The 23,221-nt window shown below is 39.8% G+C and overlaps 1 protein-coding gene across 2 annotated transcripts in view; it reads left to right on the forward strand.

Annotated features, from left to right (window-relative positions):
* LOC131459659 (MAM domain-containing glycosylphosphatidylinositol anchor protein 1) overlaps positions 1-19,618 on the forward strand; it is a 138,211-nt gene extending 118,593 nt beyond the window's left edge. The window contains exons 16-18 of one of the 2 annotated variants that reach the window (XM_058629681.1): positions 5,397-5,527; positions 13,418-13,535; positions 15,449-19,618. In XM_058629681.1, coding sequence (XP_058485664.1) covers positions 5,397-5,527; positions 13,418-13,535; positions 15,449-15,534 — 335 coding nt within the window. In that variant the 3' untranslated portion in view covers positions 15,535-19,618. The remainder of the gene's footprint in view (positions 1-5,396; positions 5,528-13,417; positions 13,536-15,448) is intronic. The other variant, XM_058629682.1, reaches the window with a different exon arrangement.
* Positions 19,619-23,221: the final 3,603 nt, after the last annotated feature.

Raw genomic sequence — 23,221 nt, forward strand, 5'->3', positions numbered from 1 at the left:
ATGCTCTGTCACACAGGTAGAATGCATACATCCTGTAGCCTATAATGTACTATACACCTGCACACACACACACACACACACACACACACCCGTCTTAGCTGGGACCCGTTTGAGTTATAGCCCTCATGGAATTAGGACATTTTTGGAGTGTAAGGACATTGTGGCCAGTCCTCACTTCTGGACAGACCTTCACTGAGACAAAAAAATGAATCTGATACCGTGGTTGAGTTCATTGTGCGTTCATGTTTCTTCTCACTGTTCTCTACTCACTCTTACAACGTATATCAGCACACATATTACATATATGATAAAAGCACTTCATGCAGTTTGTCCATAGGTCTTGTTGATGTTTCCCAGCAAAGCGTTGCTACACAATCTCAGACAATGCAATAGCCGCACAGTCCCTGCTTACGATTAGAGCAATCTGTTACCAGCTACGACGCCCTGCTCTGCTGAAAGCCCTCCCACAAATTTACTCTGTATCCCTGACAGTCTGTTCCAATCTGTTGTTGCTTTAATTGCCTTACCTTGGCAAAGCTCACACTCCTGCCAAAGGGACACAGTTTGACTCTTGATGACTAAAAGGTGGATAAATGAGGAAAGACAGAGGGGGTCAGAGAGAGAGAAGATGGGATAAGTCGAGTGAGGGGAGAACGAGGGCCGGTCAGCCCCGGAGAAGAGGAGACAGGATTAACGAAGAGTTGAAAGTAAAGATGATGGAAAAATGGAATGGCTGCGGAAAAAGGATAGAGTGAGTGAAATAGAATGATGGGGCATAGAAGTGAGGTTAGAAAAGGCTAGATCAGAGCGCTGCAGGGTAGTCCATCAACATGGTAATGTTCAGTGCATGCACAAGTAGTGCTTGATGCTGAAGTACTACAAAGCATTAAAGTATTCACATACATTGACACGATGCAATCCATAAAAATACTGTTACCCTTCTCCAACCCACACACAGTATAATACTGTATATATTGTCTGTTTTGTAATGTGTAACGTTGTGTGAATATAAAAGAGGGAGAAACATCTTTTAAGGATTTGGCAAAATAGGAAGGGAAAGTACAATGCCCTCTGACGAGTTTGGATTTAAGATTTGTAATAGGCCGGCAACGTAAATGAAAAACACTTTTTTGGTTAAGCTGGCAGCAACAATAAACAACACTTAATTAGTTTTGTTTGGCACTGGGCTGCATTTTAGACTGGCTCAGTTCCACTGGCAAGCATACTAGAATCATTGGTTTATTTTCACTTCACAGTGACTGAGGACAAATTAGAGTATGAGGTAATTTAAATGTGCTTCTTACACTGTTTTGGATAATACTGGTGAAGACTCTCATTACATTCTCTGTGTGAATGTTCCGTAGTCTTTGCCAAAGTAAAATGAAGGCAATGTGAAAGCTTATGATAGTCACTGGCTATAAGCCGCACCAAAATAAATGTTTGTACATATATAGGCCGCAGGTTTTCATGTTGTAACCAGTAGCGGCGCCAGGATTCAATCTCTTATCAAACGACTTTGTTAATGAATGCATTAACTTTATGAATGACGAGTGAGTGCGCGTGACTAGCCCTGAATGAACACTTAGTGATGCGTCCGTGATCGCTGCGTATGCTTGTAACGTGAGATATTTACACAGAAAGACGCTACACGGAAGTTTTTCGTTGTTGTTTTAAAGCCCACATAGACCGGAAGCTCCAATTAACGCTGCGTTTGTGTGTGTGTATCTGCGTCATTACCTTGTTTATGAAACCCTAACGTTTCAGACCAAACAGTTCAGCCACTGCTGAGAAAATAGGGTTTTATTGTTTTCCTGGGCTCTGCGAAGTGGATCGGCACTTCCGTAGTTTGATGTCGTCATCAGAAATCCTCACCACTCCTCACACCACCGTAGCGCCTCCCGGTGCGGGCACTAGACCGGGCACATCCGGTTGCGTACATTCAACTGCAGAAGAAGAAGAACTACTCTCGTTGTAGCTGCTGAGATGCAGAGCATCCACCGTGCCAGAGGGGGAGCTGTGTATCTGAGAGCTGGCCTATCTATCTTACGTCACTTCCAGGTACCTGGCCAATCACAGGACAGTGGGAAAGCTCTCGTTGGCTCGTTCGCAGCGATTAGGAGGTTTTTAACCATGAAAACAAGTTAATATATGTAAGTAGACCTCCATAACTAACATATATGTGTGATACAAGCATTCTATGTCACCTTTAATTAAAACAACTTAATTTAAACACGGGGTGAACATGAAAATAAAACAGCACCGACACGGCATCAACATGCCTGGATGGTTAGAAAATAAAAACACTGCACCAACACGACAGTAACACGCCTGGTTAGAAAAGAAAACACTTTAGCCTATACCAGAAAAGTCATTGGCCGCTATCTTCATCTTCTTCTTGCGCACTAAAGCCACTGAAGTCTTCATCTTCAGCGCATAATCTTTCCCCACGTCTGTCTTACTTTTGCGTTTACTGCTAGAGAGTGCCCCCCGGTGGCCGTTAGCCAGTAAAAATCAATAAATTAGCCGCACCGTTGTATAGGCCGCAGGGTTCAAAGCGTGGGAAAAAAGTAGCGGCTTATAGGCCAAAATTTACGGTACTGTCTTTTAATAACTTTACACCAAAAGGCAAGTGCTGCCATTCCTTTTGAAGCATTTTTCTCCATCTACTCCGTCACATTAATGCTGCCCGATTGGTTCATTTACATTCTCCTTTTAATGATCAATTTGTTTTCCAACAAAGTTTAATTATAAAGGGATATAGCTGATTTGTCCCATCTTTTCTGAATTGGTCATTCACTCAGGTCTTTGGTTATCACATTGTGCTTGTTGTTGATGTTGCAGATGCCAGGACAGGGAATGTACCATTATTATCTTCACTAAAGAGGTTCCATTTTTGCCCATGTTTATCTGTTTGTCTGTCAGTGAGATACTCCAAAAAGTAAAGGATCCATTATCTCATTATCTCTCGGAGTGTAGGTCAGGGTCCAATTAAAAATGATTCAATTTTGGAGGTGATCTGGATATGGATTGTTTTAAAAACTATTGTTAACCTTGTGAGAAGGGGTATTGACATTTGGGAAACTAAGCAGCCTTGGCAGGGGGTTGTGCTCTTTCAGTGCTTTATTTAATATAAATTAACATTTATTAAATCATTTATGAACACAGTTGAGTAAAGTTTTGACTTTTAGGCTAACCAGCAACAGAGGCACAGAGCACATGAACCATTTATGGAGATGGTGGAAGAGCGAATAAATGAGTTGCTTCATATCTCTGCTGTTTTTACCCCTCATGATTGTGAACGTAGCCTTAATATAGCTGTGCCTTCTTCTCGCTCTCTCTGACACTCTTACCAACACACTGTCTTTTACCTGAGTCCGATCAATAGATGGCTTATCAGAGTTTTCTCTCCACTTCCCTCTGTTTGTGTGTGACGGTGGTGATGAAGATGAAGAAGAGAGAGTCTGTGAGAATGGATACAGTAAGGTTCAGTTATGTGGAGGGAGTTGATGTATATATAAGCCACTACTTATATCCTTTATATAACAGTGTTGTTTATGTGCAAATGTAATGTGGCTTTTGCCTTTTGAAGTGCAGTGACCTCCTAAGGTTTCCCTGACAGTCAAAACACAAGCAAACGATAGAAGTTGTTGTTGTTGTTGTTGTTGTTTTTCTTTTTCTATCACAAAATGACATATTCACAATTATGTGCAGCATTTTAAGAGTGCTTGTTAAGCAAAATATGTTAGTAACCACCTTGCTAAGTGTTTAAAAAATAGTTTTCATCTCATATAAAATTCAGCAATATGCTCTGAAATACACACACACAGGATATATATATAAACATGAACGCTCCAGTATGGAACCACTTGTTTAAAGACTCAAATGTGTTGGGTGTGTTTGGGTTTGTATCTGGGCCATTTCCTCGTCTATGAATCCCTAAAGTTTGACAACAAACACTTCAGCCACTGCTGAGAATGCAGGGTTGTATTGTTTTCCTGAGCTCTCCCAACATATAGAGAAGCAAATTCTTCACCAATTTAAAGATGTGACGTACACAAAGACAGTGCTGGTTTAGCCTCTCTCCCTCTCTCAGAGTTGTGCTAAGTTTGGCTCCGGTGCATCTTGGAGGCATATTTTTAGACCTGTCTGTTATGGTTCGCATTCATCCAGGTCGTAGTATTCAGTCGTTAGCTGTAGGCAACTGGACTTGCTTGAGTTAGTTTTGAAGATGTTTCAACTCTCATCCAAGAGGCTTTGCATATTTATAAACACACTTTAACAATCCTGAAATGAAGCTGTTTTCAGTCTTTATTTTTACACCACAGGTGCAATTGTTTTCCACTATTTTGTATAATGTGTGAAGAAAGAACAAAACTCATTTGCTTTACATGTCCTTTTAAGGAAAAAAGAAAACAACATAATCAAATCCAAAATTGCCATGAGTCGAACAGATAAACATGGAAATAACTCACTAAACATCTGTTTCCAGATGAGGGACATATGCTCGGTGGTGGTGTTATTAAACCATATAGATTCTTGTTTATTTTCAACATTGTGATGTATGCGTTCAGCCATACGGTAACGTTATCTCAATCAAAGATAGACTACATAAATATACCCAACAGAATGATAAACATACACACACACACATGGGTTTGGACAGCTATGCTTTGGACACTTCACTGACTTCCATTAATTTGGACAGCCAGGATCCTCCCTTACCTTAACCATAAGTGCCTAACCCTAACCTTAACCCAAAAACTAATATTAGCTCTAAACTTAACCAGGTCCTCTTAGAATTAGGTTCTGCCCTTATTGGGACCAGGTTTTGGTCTCCATGAGGTCCTAAGGACAAGTAGTGAAGGGGTTGGAATGAAAGGAGTAAAGATTTGTTGATAAATTTGCTAATAAACAGTTTTTTTGATGTTATACAAAGAGAACACTTACTGCCACAGTGACTTAAAAAGAGACACTATTGTAGAGACACAACATACACATCTGTTGTCCTGCACAGTGAAAAACAGGCTTGAGGAAATGACACCATTCTCGTCATAGAGAGGTTATTCAAATCATCTGTCTCCTGCTCTCTGTGTGTGTGTCTCTCTCTTGGGTCTCCGTGGTGTGAGAGTATCATTTATCTTCTTAATGATTCCCAGCCAGCTCCTAATTGGAACATTTACCAACCAGCAGTTTTTTTTTTTTTTGTTTAAACAAATACACAAGCACACAAGCAGGGGTCACACTATCTCATACATATACTATGTGTGTGTGTGTGTGTGTTCAAAGAGGCACCTCTTTAACTTTTGATAATAACACATTTTGCTTGTAGATTACAGTATTCATTTTGTCCCATCTGACAGGCTCCATTGTGTGTGTGTGTGTGTGTGTTTTCACAGGTACTCTGAATGTGATTCTGAGACTGAGAAGCATTGCCTCAGTGGACTCAGTGGTTTGGACAAAGTCAGGTCCTCAAGGCCCAGACTGGAAGACAGCTTTCTTTGACATCAGCCCCAGTGGACCTTTCCAGGTAAGAATTTAGTGATTACACAGATAATTACAAAACAACAACACAGCGATGAAGAAAACACACAAGTGTATAATTTGGGGGGCCACTTTGTCTTTGTGGAACTGCAAATAGACAAAATGATGAAAGTGATACAACCTAAGGCTGTGTATTCATTGTAATAGACGTGTGTACCATGAATAATTATCATCTGACAGCCAAACATTTAGAATGCACTATACTTGAAGAGCACAAAACAAAGAATGATATGCTTTTTTATTCATTCCATTCATTTTTCCAATAACAAGTTTCCAATAACAAGTTTGCACCCTCGTCGTCTCTATTGTTACTTTTAGAGATAGAACTGGGAACATTATGAATCAAGGGATTTCACACCAAATAGATACTAGAACATTATGCAAGGTTTTATGCATTTTTCAAAGAAAGATTCTTTCAATGTTCTGAAGATGAGGAAAGCTTGTTTCCTCCTTGGTGGAGACAAAATATCGACACCTGTTTTTGAATAAGAATATTATGTTTTTCAGCAATAGAAATAGAAACACAGCCGTGCCTGTGTTCCCACACATGCGTTAGTGTCCCTGAGTCACTGCAACTCACCACAGTCTCAGAGAGTAAGCAGCGGGAGAGTCTGCCCACTGAAATCAATATGGCATCATTGTATCGAGCACACACAAAAGCTGTACTAATGAAGGCAATGAGAAATATTCTAGTTGTATTATTTTATTCAGTCACGTGGGTTCAGTATTCTGTCATTTCAGCACCACACTGAACTGTCCATGAATGAAGAGCCTTGAGAGAACATCCAGGTCATTCTCTGCTGAATGCTCGTACCAAGTTGAGCCATGCAGTAAACAGAGGATTATTTGCTTGGATTATAAACAACATACATGAAACACACATACATGATAAAATATACGTGAAAAAGAACATCCTTGGTGAGTGATGCACTCACTTGATACACAGGATTTAATATTAACTGGATAGCAGTCATTTTACTGGACCAAATAATTGAAAAGCAAGACAGTATGTAAATAAGTGCTATGAGAGATTTTGTGTCATTTCAGCATCACATGAAACATTGTCCCTGTCATTTCTGTTTCGGGCCGCTGATCAATTTAAATCTAACTTTGGATTTACGTGAATTATTCATCTAAAGCTCTGACCAAACTCAAATTAGGCTCAAGGGGTGCAGCCTTTCCTCGCTTTTGCTTTTCTAATATTTTTTGTTCCCCCTTCGTTTGAGGTCACCACAAGTTTAGAGTTTGTTTCACTGTGCACATTCAGGAGACAGTGGAGGAAAAACAGTTTGGGAGACAGGACCGAGAAGAGGACTTTGTTTGAATAGAGTCTGTTGACACATCACTGAGGTCCCATCGGCTCTTTGGCAGCTTCACTTGCAGTTAGCTCTTTCCTGCTGGGAGGTGGTCGAGTAAACTAGATGACTCAGTCCTTCTTTCTATCTGAACTTGACACTTTCTCTCTCACTCATTGTGTTTCTGTACTGTGTGTGTGCGTGCGTGTGTGTGTGTTTGTATCTGCCTCAGTATGTTTACAACCCAGCAGAGGAAGAGGGGAGAAAGATCCCTCAAAACTCCTGTGTGTTTGTTTCCCAAACTCTTCAGGGTTTTTTTTTTCTCTCCTCATCTCCACTTATGATTGTCTCTGTCCCAGTGGACAAACTGACCAGTGTGGTCGATTCAGGCCCTGGTCTGCTTCACACATGCCGTCTCCGGGCTAATGACAGTGTCTCTAAAGACAACACTCTCTTCAACCAAACTGCTCTTGGTGTGTCATGTCTGTGCTATGCAGGTTATTATAATCAGATGCATAAACACAGTGTACGAGACAGACACACGCGTACATGCAGACAAGCTGTTTTAAACACACACACACACACACACACACACACAAACACACAACCGTTTCTTATCCCCTGCAGCAATTAGCTATGACAGGTCAATTAACAGGGTTATTTATGAGCAGGGGATTCCTGCTAGTTGTGTTGTAATGATTCTAGATACTCTGTGTACGTGCATTGGGGAAAATGGGGAAAGCTGAAGGCCTGAGCTGGGAGCTGCATTTGCTCTTTATTAACTATTCCTCAGCAACACTTCACCATGAGAGAAAATTACACCTTTTTTTTTTTTTTTTGAAAACTCACTCACACACACACACACACACACACACTGTAAAGAACATTTCTACACACTTGGTGTCATCTCTTCATTATGCTTTGTTGCAAACAGTTTTGTCATGTGTCGTCTTAATGAGATGCAAAGTATCCTCAAACTGACGTTAATTTACTTCGTATGACATGTACTACAGGCCATTCTAGAGTACAGTTGTACTTTAAGTCAGCGAGTGGAGTCACTTCAAAAGCAGAATTAACGAGGCCAAAGGATTTCCTGTATATGAATTTACACGTACGGACATCTCCACCATTTTTTCCTCAAAGTCCTACCCCATTAACCAGGTTCAAGGTGAAATACATGCAGACACATCACTCACACACAACATTTAATGTCATGTATATGCACAGTGTGCTAAGAGAAGGAGTCACAGGGAAGAGCCTCTACCTTTACATGCACAGTGTGTTTTGTCTAATTGGTCCAGACACCGTAACCTGCTGCTATTGAATAGAAATTAAACTGTAAGTAATCTGCTCCCAGGTGCATATAGTGTAGTTATGTGTGTGAGGAAAAACGGTGGGTGCTGTTGAGACAGAGAGAGCATGTGTGTGGACAGATTGTGTCACCAATGAGGCACTTAATGCATCTTAAATATTCATTATCCCATTTGAGTCTGGACTTGGGCATAGGTAGGTGAGACGGGATGGATGGATGAATGAGAAGGGAGGCATGTATGAGCGATTATCTCCTTGGCAACTAAAGGTATGCCACGTTTCCTCTTCACTCTCTCTTCTCTGTGTGGTCTCATGTGTGCATGCATGGACTGTCACGTTAGTTCACTCCATTATTTGGATCAGGAGGGACTTTTTTTTTACACAGCGTCCATCCTCACACTATCTCTCACATGTCATATTTCAGAGGATATGCAAACCGACTCATCGAAATGTGTTAAATATCTATTTTTTTTGTTGTCTCTCAATCAATTGCATTCATTTATGCATTTCTTGTGCTGCCATGCACTTGAATAATTTACACCGTTCACCATAAGCAGAACAGACAATCAGTAAACTCGTCCACATTATCACACACACACAAACCACTGCCATGTAACAAATAGAGATGTTTAATAATGTATGGAGAGTGTGCAGCCTTGATTCTAGCACCAGCCAGAGGAGCAAGCTAATATACATACTTTCCTATTCTCTCCTTTCCCTACTCTGCCTTCTCTTTTCCTCCCTTTTTTTCTGTTATGTATTGAGCCCCTCAAGGGTCTGATGAAATGAAATAAGACCTGACTGTCTCTTCTTTTTTTGCGTTTTCTTTTTTTTATCCCCATCCTTTCTACGGCCCCTATCGCTGCCCCTCCTCCTGCCTTGTTCCTCCAGCCACGCTGTCTTCCACCCCATTCTTTTCTGCCTCTTGTTCTCCTTCGACCTCTGTCCCTATCTGCGTCTGGGGAGTTGTGATTTCCTTACAATCACTAATAATGATTAAGCTGTCTGGTGCCGACAATTACCTGACACAATTGCTGTTGCTGTTGCTCCACCTTACTTTCATTCGAATAAAGAACAGCTCCATTACATTTATTTTGTCAGTTGCTCTGGCTCGCTGCATCTAAAATTATTGATACTCAAGTGTATGAAGGAGCCGACGACTGTTACAGATGACCGGGACAATAACATCTGGCTGCTGAAGGATAAAGCTTATGCTGCTGTTTCCACGAGTACAGTATAATGATGCCAACAATAGCAGCTATTTGCAACTAAATGTCAAAACGGTGCCCATGTGATGCTTTGTCCAAATGATGATGTAGAGTCAGAGGGTTGCATAAGGTTTAGTCACACGTGTTGTCATATTATTTATTTATTTATTTATTTATTTATTTATTTATTTATTTCGGTCATGATATATACATATTACATTATCTATACCTTTTTGAACCAGAACAGGTGCAGCACTCTTGGTCTGCTGAATTAACATAATTAAATGGCATATTATGGGGAAGCAACTGCATAGCTCTCACCACAACAGGCTTTTCCACAAGAGTAAAAATGCCTCACTCAGCCACTGTATGGCCTTGTTATATTGTTCTATTACATTCTACAGTACAAATAAAACCCCTAAACCCTGTACACTGGACCTTAAATGAATATGAATATATATATTTTTAGTTTCTGAAATAAGCTTCCAGTTCAAAATATGTAATTCTCTATCCAATGTAGTTATTTTTGCAGACATAGATCTGTATTTAACTATTCCATTAACTTTAACATAAAACCGACAAGGTGCCAACCTGGCTTAATTAGGGTCGCTGTGTTGGAGCAGTCACTGTCTGTTGCTTTGCTGCTCAAGTCAAGTATGATTATTTTTGTCTGCATCTGAAGATTAAAATGTAATCCAGGTTTGCAAGACAAAAACACAATATCCTTGTCGTGTGTAAATGATTTATTGTTTCAAATGTTGACCTTTGAACAACATTCAAATGATTTACTAACTACATTTTTGAAGTAGATGTTGTTCAGTGCCACAGACTGCAGGAGTGAGTGTGTATTGACACTTGTTCCATTCCTGCTTCATGTTAAGAGCATGTCCACAGAGAACACAAACGTTGTAATCCTCCGCACGCTTCGCCGACTGCATCCATTGAAGGGCTGTGAGGTTCTGCCACTCGCCTCAGTATTCCCTTCTATTTGTGCTCTGTCCATCAAAAGTAATGATGTCTTTGAGAACAGCTTCCCATGCTGCCTCTTTTAAACAGGAGCTGTAGCCAAACCAGTGGCTTATATTAACACGAGGACTTTATTGTAAACTGGGGTCGAGCCAACTGATAAGGAAGTGTTAGAATGTCAGTTGTATGTGTATACTGAAGTAGAAAATTCATAAAATGTGGAATAATGTACATATATTTGGCCTACCCTTTGCTGTCCTGCCACTTGTGTTCCTGAGACCGTTTTACAAATAAGACATTACGTGTACACATAAAGTCCGTGTTGTAAAAAGGTAACATGTTGCAGTAGATTATCTGTGTTTCCACTCGCTCCTCTGTGGATTACCCAGAGGCCATCTGTGTTCCTCACAGTGTTTTATACCTGGGGGATTGTTGGAAACCAGGCCAACCCACATTTCTGTGTCGCACACAGCAGTGACTCTCTTCTGCACTTATATTTCACTCACACACACACACACACTGTGGTACTCTCGTGGCTGTGTACCCTCTAGTATGTGAACAGCACATCAATGGAAACATTTAAGGTTGATAGAACGACATATTCACAACTCTGACACTTCTGTGCACACCTTTTGATCCTGCAGAGCCACACACACACACACACACACACGCATACACACACATTTCGATAGCTAAAACAAGAACCTTCAGTTGCTCATGTCCCTGCTTTTACATCAAACCTGTGACCGCACCATGTTGTTGTTGATGTTGTTTTACCAAAATCATCTTCTGCCGTCTGCATACTTGATTTATTATTGTCATGTCAGTGCTCAAAAATGATTCATTTTCAAATACTTTATCCTCCACAAGAGGGTTGTAGTGGGGAGTGAGCCAGTCCCATCTGACATTGGGACGGGTCGCCAGTCCATCACGAGACCAACATACAGAGACGAACAACCACTCACTCTCACACGTAACAGTCAGTTTAAAGTGTCCAATTCATCTAACCGGCATGTTTTGGACTGTGGGAGGAAGTCACAGTCCAAAACCCGGAGAGAGCGCACGCACACAGGGAGAATATGCACAAACCCTCGGCATCTGAACAAGTGACCTTCTTGCTGTGAGGCAACAGTGTGAGCCACTGTAGCACTGCGTGATTCCAGTAAAACCCTGTGCATCGTAAAGTGTATCGGTCAGCAGTGAACATTAAGTCAAAGGGCATAAACCTGTTTCCCTGAGGATTTCCACAAAAACAAACTCATTGAATCATTATTGTGCCAGCCTGTGTTGCATTGCAGGATGTTGCGTTGCTTTGTGTCTTGGCTTTCCCTTTGATATCGGTGCAGAAATGATTGTACTTTGTGCGATTGTGTTGTTAGAGGAGACAGTTGTTTGTGATGTTGTTCTGCGTGCTGTGTCAAGGCCAGTGTTTCTCTGGGCTTCCTCTCTAATTATACGGCAAGCTGGTGTTTTCCACTTACAGGTGCACAGAGGCATACGTGCATGCATGCATAGTAACTGTAATAGAACAAAAACAAAAGAAGCATATGCACAAAAGATACAGTGAATTGCAGTATTTATAAATGACATGTGCCATTTTTAGCAGTTAGCCTCGTCCCTCTACTGCCTTAGAATAACCGTCACTCTTACCGTCTGCCTTAAAAATCTAATATTGTGTTTGCATAAATGAGTCTGTCCTGCTCTTTTAAGCTTTTTATCAGAGTCTTCTCACGCCAATTCAGAAATTAGGAGTTTGGAAACTGTGTGTTAATAATTAATGTTAACAATATGGTCCAACATGTCATGTGAGGGCCAGGACCAGAACCTGTTCTTTGGTTTATTTTGGGGCTTATTACGTTATTTACAAACTGAGAGAAGATCCCTCATTCGGTGACTTAATTGGAGAGAAAAGGGAGGTACTGCACTCCTTGTATTCCCTTTCTTTACGAATGTAACTAAACTGCTCCGTCTCTGTGTGTTTTCCGAGACTCCCACATACACTCGTACGTGCTCGTGCAGCTCACACACCGAGCAGTGCAACGATGCAAGTGTATCCAGCCGTGACATGTTCAGTGATTCTGAAGTAGGAGCATAGAAACTGAGCCAGAGGTTGAACTAAATAAAGATTTTATTTATTTTTTTTTTTTTTTTATTTTACACTGATACATTTCCCACTTAAAAATTGGTTTTCATGATTACACTGCTGAGGTGAAACGGGAGAAGTAACTTCAAATGTACACAGTTATGCTGCCCCGTGTCTTAGGCAATAAGTAGGCTATTGGTATCTGCCCCATGAATTTCTGGGTGATATTTCAAACTGACATATGTTTTAGGAGCTAACAGCACAACACCCGCTGATTAAAAAAACAGGTAATGGAATGCCACAGCGGTGAGAGATGGTTACCGCGGTGCTTGCTCCTCCACTCTCTACATTTCACTCTCATGACCATATATGGGGTTGGGGGTCAATCTTTTCTCCAGGTTAACTCAATCACTTGATATATTTACACGTGACACGACGACAGGCCCGCTGTGCTTGTTTCTCGGGTTAAATACTCTTCGTATGCTGTAAAGACTTATTATATTTAAATGTCAGCTTTTTAAACGACCTGTGTTTGCGATTATAGCAAATAGCGTCGACAGTCATGAGAGTAGTGTTGTTTTTGTTTTGTCTTGCTTTTGCGCAGCAACACGGTCTGCACAGTTTTGTTTATTTGCTTTTCCTCTTCTCATATTCCAGACATAGTGCACTTGTTTTTTGATTAGCTGGGTGCAATGGGCTTTTGGTGCCTTGCTACACAACGGTAATTAGGCTGTCAGTCAAAACCAGATGGCTTGTGGCTAAATGGAGAAGTTGGAAAGTTTTCAGAAGGGTCTCCTGTTTAGTTTTCTTCTTGTGGGATAATAATACAGGAATGCTTCAAAATTCCAATACATAGCTTAGTTTAATTACAGGTTCACCTGAATGTTTTTGTACTGTAATGCCATTTAATACATTTGTTAAACCAGTCTAAACAAACAAATATAAAGGGATTATATTGTAATTTTTCTGTCTTTACTGTCAGATATACTCACTGTGTCTTTGTCTCTCCTCAGATTGTGTTTGAAGGCATTCGTGGTTCAAGTTTTGAAGGGGATATTGCCATTGACGATGTGTCCATCACCAGAGGAAAGTGCACACAGGAGAACACTGTAGCCAGCGCAGGTAAGACAGGTAAGATAAGAGATGTACAGTAAGCACATGAACACAAACGATGTTTCTACCACTCTACTTATCTGAAGGCACCATTTGAGTGGAATAGAACTCTTAAACGTCAAAATAGTTTTACTGTGTTTTTAATAAAAAAGAAATAAATAAATGAATGAAGCACTTGCTGAGAAGCTTAACTGAGCGAACCAACAAAACCAAATGGAATTGTGGTGCAGAGTGTGGAGGGATGGACAAAGTGTCATGACAACAACCCAAAAGTGAAATATTAACAACGTTACCTCCTCAACCCCCCGTTGTGAGACACCTGTGTACCAGTGTGTGTGTGTGTGTGAGTGCGTGCTTGGATGTGTGAGCTCACAAATATGTGCACGTAAAGACACGGGCGGATGGAGTGAATAATGGATGAAGGTGTAAACAGGAAGACGAAAGCTCTTGAGCCCTCTGAGTGTGTGCGTTTGCATTTGTGTCCTGCAGCTTTTGTGCAGGCAGAGACATACAGTGCAGACAGATGGGTAATTATTAAGCAGGTGCCTAAAGAGTCCTTGCCACTGTAAGAGAAAGAAATAAATGTGTCTGACTTTAGTACAGATTTTAGTTTTTTTCCACTGTGGAGTATGCAAGGTAAAGTAAGGATAAGAGTAGTAATAGACAAAATGCATGCTTTTTAGAAATGACAAATTCAAATGTTTATTTGAACATCGCGTGTCACTGCATTGTTTTTGTGATACAAACTTTTAAGGCTAAATCACTCAGAATAAATGTCAGAACATGGTCACTGAAGAAGACTTACCTGGTGCTGAATGTGACTGTGTGTGTGTGTGTGAGAGAGAACAAATATGTGTGTGTACTGTATGTGAGTCAGAGAGCTAGAGAGAGAGAGAAAGACGGTGTGGCTTTTGATGGGTTAGAGGAAAAATAGAGAGACAGACAATTCAATATGTTGCCTACTTACTGTAGTACACACACACACACAGTATAGTTGAAAGCTTTATTATAAATATTGATTTTCTGCCTAGTGGACGGGCTCTTAATATGAAACAGAATTGATCTTTTTAATACAGTACCTTTCTTTTATTTATGAAACTTTGTCTTTGAGTTGCTTGCATGTATAATTTGTTTCTAAAATCGCACGATCTATGCCACTGTTGGGATGCAGCACAGTTAAATGACACCACAAAGATGTGCACACTATACAGTGTCTTCCAACAGTACAAGAGAGAGTAACAACCTGCAGAGGACAGAAAAACAAATCATCACATATTACTAATGATGACATCAGTTGTAACTTATTTTTCTCATTAAAATCTGTTGAGATAATGTGTGGTCTCTCTCTTTCTCTCTCTCTCTCACTTGTTTCCTCCTCCACCCCCTCAATGTATGTTCAGTCTTTTTCTTCAATATTGTTCAGATGTAGGTGCACGGAGAAAAGCACCAGGCTCTTGCAGACGACACGTGTATTGTAGATGTGTCTGCACTTTGTGTTAATGGCAGTAGAAGGTGAAATAAGTGCATATACTGAAGGTGCACGGATAATTAACCAGACTTGATTCACCTGTTTGTCTTTCATTCTTCTTCTGTAATGCTTCAAAATATCATAAGAATAATCATTAATTCATTCTAAGTAATAATAAGTAATTATCTGAGTTTCTGAAGGACATCATTTTTGTGACGCTACTGCTAAAAGGAAATGTAGCATATAGCACGTGGAATAATATTCATGTTAATATTAATATTAATAATTATATTAATAATAAAATAAAAAGAAAGAAAGAAAATAATAAAAAGTAATTGTGACGGCTACAATAGAAACAGTAGTGGTTTGTGTTGTAAAATCATTAGGTGCAGAGCTTGTTATCTTCAAGTATTGTTTTAATAATGCCGTCAGGAGTCAAACCACTTTCTTTTTGTCTCCATAGTTCTGATCGGAGGATCGCACTCACTCCCACTGGCCAGCTGGTTGATCTTTGGCCTCTCCTGCTTCCTGTTGTTGCTCTACAGATGATGAGCACTTCTCACACCGACCCCGTCTGCGCCGCCAGACGCTAGCCTGACTCACACTCGTCTACTTCACTTCCTACCCTTTCACCCGTCCTTTCCGCTTCTTGCTCATCCCGCCTGTCCGTCCTCCTCACTCGTCCTTCTATACTTCATGCATCCGTTTCATTGTTCCTGTTTCAGTAACAATAAGCCCTGTTGTGTTTTTTTTCCCTCCTCTGCTTTCTTTGAACGTTTCCTGGCAGTCACTCAGTATAATCAACTGACACTCACTCTGTATTTAGGGTGAACATACTTGACAGTCGAACGCTGCTTTGTCGTCACCTCATCGGACTGATTAGATTCATGTTATCCATGTCAATACGTCAGTCTGTCACCTTCCCCTTTTCCCGCATCAACCTTCTTCGCCTGTTCCGGCACCCTCTCATATATCTCTGCTCCCCCTATCTACAATCCTTGACGGCCCAATTCCCGAGACACACCAAAGTGTCGGACACCCTACCAAAGATGACAAAGGACCTAAGGGAATAAAGCAAGGGAACGGAACAGGACGGGACTTCTGAGGAAGAAAAAGTGAAAGAAAGAGAGAGAGAGAGAGAGAGAGAGAGAGAACGTGTGGAATATCCGTCTTTTACACAGAATCTGTCTCCCTCCTGTCCTGACCACTGGGACTGTGGCAGCGGCTGAATGACAAAGAGAGATGAAAAAAAACTGATGAATGAATGTGTGAGTGAATGAATAAACAAATGAATGGTGAGGAAAGGACAAACCAGAAATGGAGGGGGAAAAGAAGGGCACTCCTAGTAGCCTCTCTGTTTGCCCTCTGCTTGCCACAAGAGACGAACCTCAGTACGGATATACGTGTACATTTATCTATATATATATATATATAAATATATATAAAAATATATATCGAATATAAAGAAGTTCATTGGACAACACAACTAGGACAGTGGAGGACTTTACAAAGTGAAATTAAAGAAGCACAACATTTATACAATCTCTGCTGTTCCTTTGGGTTTTATTCTACTTGTTATGTGATATTGCAATTTGTCATACCTACTTAATGTTTTTGATATTTTGCATTTTTTTTGTTTTGTTTATGACATTAAGGGTGAAAGGAATTAAGTATTATATTAATATGTTTGAGAGAAAGAGAAGGAGATTTGTGACTGAGATCCTGAACTGAGCACTTTGGATTTGGGGAAAAAAGCAAGGACGACCCAAGACTCCCGGATTGAAACGTCAGTGTTTCCTTTACACAAACAGTACATTGCTGAACACACACACACACATTCACCGAGACGCAAAACAAACACACAGTCGGTTTTCTTTTCTCACATCACAGTCTTGCCCTCAGCTCACCCTCGGCCTCAAATACATGTCTCTGAGGTGATAGATACAGTCTCCATAGTGCAGCTTCCTTTTATTAATTGTCTTTCCATCGCTGGACGTCACGACTCGTTCTGTTCTCAAGCTGGACACCTCTAATGAGGAAGAAAAGAAAAGATGTGCGCTATAGCAGCAGAAAAGGTCCCGGTGTTCGATAGAATATATGATCTTTTCCGTTAGAGAGGTGAATGTCATTTACAAACTTGTCAAATTTTAAAAAGTGAAAGGGGAAGATAATATCTTCCAGTATCTTGCCGGCGTGTAGAACACATTATCTGCCATTAATTAACATTGTATGCCTGTCGTTAAATCAGTTTTCATATTCACATAGATATGATTGTTAAAGTTAAGCAATACTCATAACGATAAATCTATATTAAAAGTTAATGATTGCATTTAAGAGACGTGTGTATTCTGCAAAACGCGTCCAAAATACTCCACACTGGGTTTTCCCACTCTTATGATTAAAAGTGTATTCACAACTCATGCACTTCAGAACATGTCCGCTGTACTCATGTCACTCATTCATGGGATAGTGTGCCTTCATTTTGTTGCGTCATGCTTCAAGAAAATGTGACATTTACGGGCCACACTGCTCCAGTAACTGATATACTTGTGTAGGTTGCCTCTATCATTATCCTGCGCATCGCTCTTGTCAAAACCTCATGTACTTGATTGTGTCGTGTCACGTTCATCACGTTTAAGTCTTTTGTTTTTTTTCCTTTATTGTTTTTGGTCATAAACTGTCAGACCATTAATAGAACATAACATGGTGAAACGTGTATGTGCCCAGACTGATGTGAGAGGTGATTCCCATGTAGATTAAGCTGGCACAGTAGAGAATCTGAGTGACATGATATCCTGTACATGTGTCTTGTTCATTCTGCAATCATATACACGACTATATAATGCAAAGCTTAGCATATTTATAGCTTTTTTTTCCTAATAATCTCTTTTAAAATGCCTTTATCATTTCCTAAAATCAAACAGTGTTTGTATTTGGACATTTATTTCATTTCTAATTTCACCAGCTTATATGGCTAAGGTAACTGGCTGTATGTGGTATTCATAAGAGCTTAAGTTGTACAGATCATAACATTACCCTGCACTATAGCAGCACAATGTAGGTCAGTATGCTACCCATATTAAATAAATGTAGACGTTTCATTGAACATTGACGTGCATGGGATTTCATCATGTTTACTGTCACACCATCCCTCATATTGCCTCATATTTCAACGACTGAATTAACAGTTGGACGTGTGACGGCTGTAAGGTTCATAGACAAAAGAGCGGTGTGAATGTAAGTGGAAGTGTGTGTGCGTGGTATATTTGTTTTATTCCCACATGCTGTGGTTGTGTTTGGGTTTTTACAATTTGTACAATTTATTACTCAAATATGAAGGACAGGACACTGTATTATTGCCTCCGCCAAGGAAGCAACAGGCGTTACTTGTTCCCAGTGAGGATATGTGACATGTAGCAGGATGGTGGTGTTGGAAAGTAAATGGATCCGTGTGGTTTGATCAGCATGTTGTAATCCAACGTAAATCATGAATAGACTGACATGAAACTAGCACCTCACAGTCAAATTTGGTTCCTCATAAATGCATCAGGAAACCGAATGTAAATCCGTCCATATTGATTTCTTTTTAAATATGACACAATTTTAATGATGGCAAACCATTTTACCAAGTTTAGTAATGTCCGATGTAGAGCAGTTGCAAAGTTTGGTTTCTTTTTTCAGATACGATTATGTTAGCAGCAACATGCTGACTGTCTGATCTACGCAGCACAACTGTCTGTTAGGTTATAATTCACATAATTGAGAGATTGCACTTCAGTGAGTCCAGTAATAGACCTACAAATAATTAACATTCTTATTTCAAAGAAATTGATTGTCTTAACACTGAAACTTAAATAAAGCCAAAACCTTGACAGTTGTTTTGGTGTCTAAGCAGCAAACATAATGAGCTAATGGCATAGTTGTAGTTTTGAAAAATCAATGTCAACTGAATAAAGTAAAAAACGCTTAAAAAAACTAGATGGACTGAAGGCGCCTCCATAATTTGACTTTAAATCTAGTTTTTGAATTATTTTGATATAAACCAAAGACAAGACAACTTGCTAAATGTTTACCACATGAAATAAGGATGAAAATGACTTTAGAATCTTGACATCTTCTTTATTGGATTGTTTCCACTTTATTTTAAGTAACATGTTGATTTATGTGATAACTGAGCCCCTGTAGAGCTGCATACACAAACACACACACACACACACATACACACAAAATCTTGTACGGCATTCTTAGTGAGGACACTCATAGACATAACGCATTCCCTAGCCCCTTAACCTCACCTTATGCCCAACCCGAACCCCAAAAAGCCCTTTACAATTTTAAGGACAAACCAAGATGTCCTTACAAGGTCAAAATGTCCTCACAAAGAGCGGTTTGTAACAAAATTTGTACTCAAAGCCTACTACACAAATACACACACACACACACGCACTGCCACCATGCAGGTAACTAGAATGACAAAATGACTGTTAATCTAGCATCTAATGTACTTGTATATTGTCTGCACTGTTTGATTAGATCTGTATGAGACAAATGTCAAAATTCTGCGTCACTACATGGCAATAGATCGAGCATTCCTCCTGGCAACAGTAAATAAAATGGGACACGTGTTCACAAAGTATTGTCTTTGTTGTGGAAAATAAGTGTTACGTTTACCGCTATCATGCCCAGGTGCTTTCCTGAAATGTTCAAATATTATGAAGGTACCACCTTGGTTTACAGATTTACGATGACCTTTCTGTCAGATTAACGCTGTAATGCTTGTCTTGGTTTCCCCAAAGTAACTTTGAAATGGAGTGAATTTGTTCTTATTTCTCCAAAAAAAAATTCCGTGTTCTAATGCCTGGCTGACTCACCACACCAGTGGACCCAGTCGATTTTCTTAAATTCAACCCACACACGAAACTGTGTACATTGTTCTGTGGCATTAAATGTTTCACCATGCAGTTGCAGAGTGACACGCCTTAGAAACCTTTTAATTTACGCCGAAGGACTCACATGACTATTGTAAATCACTGTGACGAGCAATATCTTTGCTTTAAGTACGTTTTGGAAAAGCATTGGTTGCAGTGGAGAAAAAAAAAAAACATGTGCTCACTGTCAGATTTTACAGCATACAGCAGTCTTGAACCACTTTGGAACTAAGGATTTGCAATGCACCTTTAATGGGAATAAAATGGAAAACAACAGTATTGGGTGTTGTGTATCTGTGTCATGTTCTCAAGTATCTTAGAGGCAAATTGCAATTTGCAAAATGATTCTGAAAGGTATCAAATAAAAAGTAATGAAATGAAAGTCGTAGTGATTATTAGACTGTGTTGCTGCAGAAGCTCTTTAAAAAGGATTTAATGGAAAATATGTACCAAATCAGCTCAAGAGGCCTTCCATGTCATGATTATTTATTGGCTTTGAAGAAACACTCATGTATTTGGATTTGTTTTAAGTCGTTTTTAGCCAGGAGGACCATGCCAAACAAAACATAGACTATTTTAAGGGATTAGCAATTAGCAGGTGTGACTCAGGTAATTGCACTGTTGACAGAGTGTTTCATGTCAGTTCTACCTAGACTGCCTGAGATGTTGCTTTTTTATGGCGCACTAGAAAATACTTCACAGCAGCAGGGGGATAATTACTTATTTGTCTATTATCAGTGGTTATGCATGACTAATAGATTCTCACAATTAGACAAAAACATACGTAAATTAAATTGTGTGTTTCCTCAATCCTCTGACGCATTTAAGTTGCTATGGAGATGACTCGCACTCGTCTGCTGCCGTTAGCTTTATCTCTGTTTGACACATCAACTTGTTCTGACAATATAATTATATCATTCCATTTTTTGATTTAAACTGCTCATTTTTCTTTCTTAGTTTTATTTTTGTGTTTCTTTTGACCTTCATTTGGACTTAACAGATTGCACGAGATTGGTAAACGAGAAGAATTCTTTTATATATTAATAAATATTAACACATCCCATAGGATTTGTACGTGCTTGCGAATAGTTATCTTGTAAAAGTTCCCAGCTTGTAAGCTGTGTGTAGAAGTGTATTATAAAACACTTAGTTCAAACCGGTAGCAAGCAAGTCATTTTTATGCAAGGAAAGATTTGATATTGATATGATATTAACAATGATATTGACATTCTACATGGAATATTACATAAAACAGATATTTTTCACAGTAGTTCAATTCAATTAAATTTAAATGATGAAGGGTCGTCGGGAGAGGACGAGGAGAAGGAGCAGGATACTTCCATGTAAACCTCCCAGCGTGCTGTGACATCAGGGAGGGAACACCTAAAATATAGCCTTAACAAAAAAGGTTTCTGTCTTGGAGATCTGAAAGTTCATAAATAAGTTAGAGACGGGAAATGATCAGTTATCTTGTCAGATTCATACAAACCACCAAAGCAACTCTTAACACACAGATTATTGGAAACATACTAATCAATGTACATAAATCTAAATAGTTGACGTAACCTGTGTAGTGTGCATGAAAATGCTCATTGTTTCTGTTGTGAAACTATCTTTGTTGGTGGAGCATATTATTGTTTAAATCAAAAAAAAAATCCAACTATCAAATAGCAATAGTATAGTACTGTTGCATAAATGCACACTCGACGATTTTCATAAAACATGCATTCATGTGTATTGGCTGCAAACCAAATTGTCATGATAAGAATTTGAACGTTTCAAAAGCCTTGACATTTGCAATTTGACCAGCGTCGTGTTGAGGTTTTGCAAATGTCTTACAAATATAACTTGCAACCAGGCACCTACTGGACGATACCAGCTGTCAATCACTCTGCTGTCCACTCATAGGTGCCATTTTCCTCTAAATGAGAACATCATTTACAAGATGTACAGAAAAATGTATTCTGACCTTGACACTGATGGGTTTTCAACATATTCTTACTTCCTGGTTAGTGTCAACCAGAAAAGTACATCCATTTTTTATTCTTTTTTATGTGTTTTCAGCAATTTTGGTTTTCAATTTTTCAATGGATTTTTATATTTTTTTTTATTTAGAGTATTCTCCTGTCAGAATGAACAGTGAGTGTAACGGCAATACGTATGACGGCAAGATTTTTCTGATAATTTTTATGCCTCATCACTAACTCTCCTGTCATTTCAGATCCTCGGCTCATTCCCCTCACCTGTTGGTCCACGCCCCTTCTTCTCACCTGCAGCTCATTAGTTCCCCTGTATTTAATCCTGCTCACTATCACCTTACCTCTGCCAGATTATCTTTCCGAGTTCTACCTGATCTGATCTGTTTGTATTTTGACCTCTGGATTCCTTGTTTGCCTTGTTGGATTGATTTTTGACCTCCGCCTGTTTTTTTGACCAGGTAAACTGAACGCTCCTTCTGCCTCTGTCGTGCTTTTGGCTTCGTCTCTGCCCGCACACCTCGCGGTGAGAGAGAGAGAGAGAGAGAGCAGCCATGTCTCTCTCAGACAAACAGCACAACTCTCATCTGTCACTTGTGTTGACTTTCATCTTTGATTTCTCGTCTTGTCTCATTAAACACAGCAGCGGTTTGCAGAGAATGAAACGCCTATTACATACACAGAAAGACGTACATACCTGCAGCTCTTTTCCCTCTTCCACTTTGGTCACCACCTCTCCCTTTACTCTCTCTCTCTCTCTCTCTCTCTCTCTCCTCCCCACTTGTCTGTAATTTGAGCAAAGCCGAGATGTACAGATAGAAGTCTAATTAATGTGTGCTTTCTTCTCTGAGCTGCCTCTTAGTGGAGTGCTGTGTGGAGTGGTGTGAGCTGAAAGGTTCAGAGCCATGCTGTTCCCCCTCATTTGTTGTCGGAGACACCGGGGAGCTGGGATTTCTAACTGAGCCTGTTGTCTCACACTTGAATGGGGGGGGTGGAGGGTAGCGTGATTCAAAGAATGCCCACGAACATTATCGATAAGTTGGAGCACTGCTTCTGAGCAATCCCTATGTGACGTCAGCATCCTTACCTAAAAAAATCTATGTACATTTGTGGACACTGTTAAGCACTATTCCAGTTAAAGTTTCATTCCACAAAGTTCTTGGCTTCCTGTCTCTGCAAACAAACTAATTATAAACAAAGTGTTCCCACAAGAAGAATGACCTATCAGCCATTTCAGCAAGTGCCCCAAATTGGCATACTGTACATTTGCATTCAAGAGAAAAAGAAAAACCCTCTAAAGGGCACAGCAATTATGAGCGTGTCAGGTGATGT

The sequence above is a fragment of the Solea solea genome, chromosome 5, assembly GCF_958295425.1.
Source record: "Solea solea chromosome 5, fSolSol10.1, whole genome shotgun sequence".
NCBI classification, from domain to species: Eukaryota; Metazoa; Chordata; class Actinopteri; order Pleuronectiformes; family Soleidae; genus Solea; species Solea solea.